This window comes from Kogia breviceps, chromosome 5 (genome assembly GCF_026419965.1).
Source record: "Kogia breviceps isolate mKogBre1 chromosome 5, mKogBre1 haplotype 1, whole genome shotgun sequence".
Lineage (NCBI taxonomy): Eukaryota > Metazoa > Chordata > Mammalia > Artiodactyla > Physeteridae > Kogia > Kogia breviceps.
Genome location: NC_081314.1, coordinates 11,448,902 through 11,455,857, shown reverse-complemented (window position 1 = coordinate 11,455,857; position 6,956 = coordinate 11,448,902). Strand labels below are relative to the sequence as shown.

The window sequence follows — 6,956 nt, the reverse complement described above, 5'->3', positions numbered from 1 at the left end:
GGTTTTTATCTTTCTCAGGAAGACCATCCATATGCTAAGGTTATTTACATATTCTATTTTATATTTTGTGCTATTCTGTAGCTTTATTTTTTATATTTAGCTGTTAAAGTTACTTGGAATTTAATTTTATGATGTTTGAGGGTATTACCTAATTTTCTTTCTTCTTCCAAATTGAAAGTCCACTGGTCCATACTATTTATTGACTAATAGTCTATTCATCCATGCCCCCAAGTTGAAATGACATTTTTTATGTATTAAGTTTCTAAATATATTCATGAGTCCATTTCTGTCCTTTTCTGTCTTTGTAGTAGATTTTCTTGATCGCTTTGCTTATTTCCGGGTCACTACTACACTGTTTTGGTTACTATAGCTTGATCGTATGTTTTGATACCTTATAAGGAGACATTATTTTTTAGCTGTCTGTCTCTACTAGATATGGGCTGGATGGGACTGAGTCACGTCTTTGAATTTTAAAGATCTTTTACGTAGTTTGCATCCATGTGTGCTGAATGATGCAAATGAATAAACCAGAAGCTATTGGTGCTATTGACGCTATACTTTGTATTCTCAAGGTCACAAAGATTGCAGTGTAAAATAGCTTTTCCAGTCCTTACTTCCTACTGCAACTCAGTACCTTAATGTGTTGCTTCATAGGAATCTTATTATTATTATTTTGAATAAATAGTGCATTTACAGTGTACAAAACCCCAAAGCTGCAAAAGTGAGAAATCTCTCTTTAATTCTTAAGAGGCAATCATACTACCAATTTCTTCTTCAACATCCAGAATGACAGCACACCATCTGTTCTGCACCTTGCTCTTTTTGTTTAACGATATATCTTGGAGATCATTCCATATCAGTACTTATGGTGCTGTTTCATGTGATGGCTGTGTCATGTTTTATTTAACCAGGATGGCAATTCAGTTGTTTTAATAAATATTCTTTATATGTATACAATTCTCAAATATCTGGAATATAAATTTTGCTTATGAAACTGGTGGGTCAAAGGGTATTTAAATTTTCAGCTTCCGTTTATATTATTAAGTTGTCCTCCAAGAAATTTCCAGAAAATTCATAAATGAAGACCGTGATGGCATTTGCCACCAGGCTTCAGACTTGCTCAGACATGTGTGCCGAGTACCAGGGAGAACACTACAGAGATGTTAGCTGGGACCCTGACAGTGAAAGGAACTCTGTGTGTGTGTGTGTGTGTGTGTGTGTGTGTGTGTGTGTGTGTGTGTGTGTGATATATACACGGTAAGAAGTTCAAGGAAGAACCTTAAGTGAATTAATTAGGGTCCTATTTAAAGCTCTAATAATGAATGCAAGCATTAATGGTTTGAATAAAGCTCCTTTGCCTTCATTATTCAAAACTGGCAGTAAATAATAGGTTTGAATTCCACCATCCTGATGCTGCTAATCAAAGCACAGAGCATTTCTTAAGATCATAAATTATTATCCTTCACAACAGGAGCAGAAAGGGAATTTGGTTTTATGAATTGCTAACTGGGACGCTAGCTAGCCTCTGTTCTGGTCTTGGTCTGATTCAGAGGGAAAGAGGCTGGTTATCACATCTTGAAGCTGGAACCCTGTCCAATTGGGCGGGACACACATTTCCTCAAACTCACAGTATCATACCTACCTGGAGTTAGCTGGAATAAGTGGTCCAGTCCAGATTAAACAGCCCTCATTCTCCTTGTGGGTAATGGTTCATGATGTTCCGATGGAAAGAGATTTTTTTCTAGGCAGGAAGAGGGCTTTGCCTGTGGGCCAGGAGGCTATTTTTGGTCTGCCCTCTTAGCCATATGGTTGGTACTGGGTGTAGACAGTGTATCTTCCCCTCCCCATCCCACCTCATTTCCATCCAGTGTGTCATATTTCTCTCCCTTCTCTCCACTCCTTCCCTCACTAACGTCTGTCTGTTTTGGGGGGATCTTCTTTTTCCCTGATGTGTCTTTCTCCACGCAGAGGAAAAGAAACAAAACACCGAGTTCTCACCCTTCCCTTTCACCTGATAAAGGCAGAAATAAGATGAATCCTCTCTTCTGCCTTTCCTTCCGTCCTTTCTCCTCTAGCACCTCCTTCCCTGTTTTGGAAGTTCCTGGTCCTCTGCAGCATGAGAGGAGGAGGTGCTCCCCTCTGCCCGACTCCGCCTTCCCTCCTCACGTCCTCCCAGCCCGCTGTGCTCTCTCCACGCGTCACTGACCAGGCCAGTAGCCCCCATGGCTCTTCCTGGCCCAGAGGACCCCTGTGTCTCCCTCACATCACCTTTCAGTCCCCCTTCACCTGGCACTTCGAGAGCAAGGGCTTAGCACCGCCAATTGGCGTAGACAGTAGAAGATGGCTTTAAATACACAAATAAAACAATCGTGCTTTTTAACAAAATTTTATTAGGATTAAGTCAAATTAGAAAACTTCCTGCTTTGCCATTTGCCATATTTACCCGGAATGACCATGTTATACTTAGCTGAGTAGAAAACAGTTTGTGCCCCTGGATTCTACTGTTTGGAAAGGAAGAGAATCTGCATGGTGGCGTGCCCGGCACCACCATGGTTCATGTCTAAAGCCAAATAACTGGTCAGCAAAGCCTATGTTACTTCCAAGCTTTGGGCCCCGGGAAGATGCCATTCCTACCTACCTCAGGCACAGACTCATCAGAGCGTGGGCACCTGTGACTGGGGTCTGCTTTTTCGGAGTCTGATATTAACATTTGTATTTCAAGAGGAGCCGTGTTTGAGGTATCTTAATGGCTTAAAAGTTGCGCAGCTAAATTAAAAGCTATTGCGTTGGCCTCCCCGCCATGGGCCCCGAGCCGTGCCTTGTCAAAATGTTCCTGATGCTGCGTCCTTGTCTCCCCCGTGTGGTCTCTGCACATCCTCAGCCCTGACCCTCTCGCCCCTGTCCCTGTGCTGCCGTTGAGCTGTGAGGGCTGGGATTGGAGGACAGGTCAGGGTTCCTGTCCCGCATGCTGCTGTGTAGAGAGGCACTCGTGCTCAGGAATCTCATCACTCAGCAGAGGGACCTGCCACGGAGCCGGGCAGTGACTCAGGCGCAAGCAAGGACAGGAAGGCTGAAACACAGTATGGAGAAGAGGGCCCCGCTGTCCCTGGAGGGGTTCCTACCAAGGTGAAAAGAGGCGCTGCAGTCAGTGCAGAGTGCAACCAAGCTGTCACCAACAGCTTCAAGCAACGGGAGGAGCAACTTGAAGAGGATGCGGAGGAGGACAGCGGGTCCCCAGGCGCCGTGGTTTCCGTGAGGCCGTCAACGGCGGTATCGAGCAAGCACTTATGTGGGCAAACATCCGTGGATCGTTAGGAGCGAGTGGGAGCCTAGGTTCTAACCATATAAAACGTCTCAGTTCCTGAAGAACTGGGCATTCCGTCCAGCTTAGGAGCCACACATTTAAGCTCAGAAACTCTTGCTGATTTTTAAACTCTCCTTAATGAAGGGAATAGAATCCCAAACCTGAATGAAGGGCCCAGAGAGCTGCACACAGAAAAGAAACACCTTGCAGACGCAGCACATCTGTTTGGTCCTCCCAGCAGCTAGACCCCTCCCGCCCTCCCCTCTGCACCCTTCCCACCCCACCCAATTCATTAATAAAAATGGCGCTGTCAAAAACTTAAATGCAGTTGTGTGATATAGAGGGATGATAAATTCTCATTTCTGCAGGCACCAGAGGATACACGTGATAAGGTTTTGAATCTCTCCAATTTATGCTCTTCATACACTTTCCAGCCCCTCCTCCACGCAGACCCGTCGGCTTGGCTTGATCCTCAGTGATCCCTGCATTACCTTGTGATTACCTCGGCACTGTTCACGCCCATTAATTCAGCTGGGATTGACCCGGAGTTTGCTCAAGCTTGAGTTCATAGCCTCCTAGGCCGAGGTCCCCCTCATAAATGTTTTCCTTGCTTGGAGTCTGGGGTGAAGCTTTCTGGTCCAGACCCGGCCTCGCAGGAGGGCTGCACGGTGAGGCCGCTTGCTCCTGGTAATTCATGGCCAGTTCATCCTGGTTTACAATACATTCTACATCATCCTCTTTGAGCTGTCCCTGGTTTGGGAAAGAAAGAGAGGTCACTTCCTGATAAAAGCAGAAAACAATAGCAGTCCTACAGTGTTAGCAGCTAGGATGTTTGTTTTCCTTTTCTCACTGCCCTGTCTTGTCTTGGCTGAAGTTGCTGGTATGGCAGATGTCACATTTTCCCTCTCTGTGGGTAAGAGAACATGTGCTAATTGAGCGCCTCTGTGGATAAGGAAGTTAAAATAAAACGCAGTGGATTTTTTGAATGGATACCTAATCTGGGTGAGAGGAGTTAGGAGTTTGCAGAATCCTGTGACCTCAGAGTACGGAATGATTCTCAATGTAGGTTTTGTAACACTCCTGCCTATCACAAAATTCTTAAAACTCTCTGTCTGTTATATTTTCTTTGAAAAGTATATCCTCACAGCATGTTTCTAGGGATGAGTATCACAGGACTAAGAAGGGTTGGAAGCCACCAGAGCAGATAATGGTGGAAATGAACTAGATCCGGCCAGTAAACCTTTCCTCAGACAGAGCTTCCCTTAAAGAAGGGAATTAAAATCTCAACTCTTTTTCCATTGGTTTTTGGAAGACCACACGAAATTACCTGTAGAATGAACCCTGGCTAGGTGACCTCAGCTCAGTGGTTTCCAGCTTTGGCCTGTCTTGGAATCACTTGTTGAAGCACAGATGCTGGGCCCCTGAGACCCGAGTTCTGATGCAGGGCCTGAGAATGTGCAGTTCTAACAAGTTTCCCAGTGATGCTGGGGCTGCCGGTCTGCGGACACACTTTGAGAACCACTGGCTCAGGCTGTGGTGTCCTGAGCACGTCTGAGATCCGAGATGCCTTTTTCTCTGTTTAGACAAGGGGTCAGCCAGCTGGACAACCTCCCAGGGTGCCACAAACTCCAAGATTCTGCTTCTCGCCCATCCCTGACACTCTGATTTACGGATGAGGATTCTAATTGCTTCTCAGCATTTTTGATTCCACCCCCTTGAGCTATAAAGCACAGGCCTAATATTCTGAATCTCAAAACACAGCACTTTGTGAGGGCACATTCCTTCTTTTCTATTTTCTAAATTCATTTTATGGTGAAAAATATTGGTCACAATACAAAAATTGCATTTTTAAAAAGAAGAATGAGCCCACATCAGCAACAACTGAAAAGAGAAGAGAGATGATTCTTGGTGCCGTGAATTTTAAAAATGCTTCCTCCTCAAGCTGGGAAGAAATAGCTCCGAGGTTCCCGGGCTCATCAATATTCACCATGCCTGTCCCTCTCAGGATATTTACTCACCCCATAGGCCTGAGGACTGGTGAGCAGTCTGGAAATTGGGCCGCACCATTCAGGTAACGTTGTGGTCAGCGGGGGACCAGAGTGGGTTAAAATTGGTTTCAGATATCTGCGAGGCCTGTTAGGGAATACTTGCCAAGAGGAAGCCAGGATTTAGTTTCTTACACAGCACAAACATTTGCATGCCGCAAAAGAGACAGTTATTTTTACATTTCAATCGCCTACTCCCTCATTTAGGAGGTAATTTGGCCCGCAAAAATGGCTAGTTATATTCTTTGCTCCACACACGTTCCCAGCCCTCCTCGTGGTCTTTAATCATGGAGAAATGGCGCGCCTCGACCTGAATGGCTTTAATAGCAGCATACAAGACTGTGTTTTCCTAAAACGGCACACACATTTAAACCAGAGGTAATTGTCACAAAGAAGCAAGAGGCATTTCATAAAACGTTCACTCATTCTAGGACTGGGTAGTGAACAGAGATTGTTTCCCAAAATACTTTATTTTCACTATTCAACACAGTCACTTTATACTTCATACATCAACGTTTCTCCGAAAGCAAAGAATGTAAATAAGCTGGAGCCAGGTTTATTCTACTGTCTAGCACCTATCTTTCTCCTCTCTTCATCCCAAAATGCTCTAACAAGTTAAAAGTAAAACCTGTTCTTCTAAAGCCATTATGTTTCCCTCCAATCTATCAATAATGAAATCCCTAGAGGCTGCCTGAGGTTGCCTTATTATTATTATCTTTTTTCCTCCAAGAAAAGTAGTGAAATTATTTCACCATTCTATCAGAAACAGCTCTTAAGCTTTGTATTATTTCCTCTTCTGGAGAAAAGCTCAGCTCATCAAGTTTGTGAAATGCTCTAAGAAATAGGGAAAGGGAAAACAAAATGGAAAGCAGTTACCATCGGCTTGTGAGGATGTACAGTCGCCCCCAGGCACTCAAGACAAGAGGCAATCTAGGCGATGGCTCTCCTGGAGCCCACCCACCGCTGGATGGTGACAGCATTCTGTCACGCCGGGATGCTCTGAGCGTGTGGAACGGAGGGAAAGATGCAGCCCACACGGGCCAGGAATCTGGTTGCCTCTGGCTTCTCATCACTCACCACCACAGTGGGGACAAAGCAGGCGAGGCTCATGAACACAGCCTAGTTATGATGTGAGGGGAGCGACTGAAAAGGTGCTTAAGAGGGTCTGTGATTGCAACTGCGAATAGAAAACTTGACGACTCTTTTCAGATGAGCAGCTGTTGTGCTCAGCTAAGGACCGGGAAGATATTAAAGTTCAGAGCCTGGCATTCTCCGCAACATCTTGTAAGTCTGTCTACAACTCTGGAAAGCCCTTGATGATTTGCCATTAATTTTTATTACAGAGTGTTATTACCTTTGTTTTATGGATGAAAGAATTGAAGCCTAGAGATATAATGATTTTAAATAATCCGGAGGCTCCCTTTGCTATTTGAATCCACCACTGTCATTCCCTAGTGAAAGGTAATTTACCAGAGCAGAATCGTGCATGTGACCGGCTGGTTCTCTAGAGAGAAAAGCTTGCAGACAGCACCCGTGCTGGTGAACTGCGGACCCTCTCAGGCAGAGGGCATGTGGTCTTAACTAGGTTCTATGGTGTGCACAGGTCA

General features: G+C 44.9%; 1 protein-coding gene across 2 annotated transcripts in view; it reads right to left on the bottom strand.

Moving 5' to 3' along the window:
• Nucleotides 1-2,370: 2,370 nt before the first annotated feature.
• SLC9A9 (solute carrier family 9 member A9) overlaps nucleotides 2,371-6,956 on the bottom strand; it is a 719,922-nt gene continuing 715,336 nt past the window's right edge. For both annotated transcript variants that reach the window (XM_067033615.1, XM_067033614.1), the window contains 2 exons: nucleotides 5,323-5,428; nucleotides 2,371-4,054 (listed from right to left, as the gene is read on the bottom strand). In XM_067033615.1, coding sequence (XP_066889716.1) covers nucleotides 3,827-4,054; nucleotides 5,323-5,428 — 334 coding nt within the window. In that variant the 3' untranslated portion in view covers nucleotides 2,371-3,826. The remainder of the gene's footprint in view (nucleotides 4,055-5,322; nucleotides 5,429-6,956) is intronic.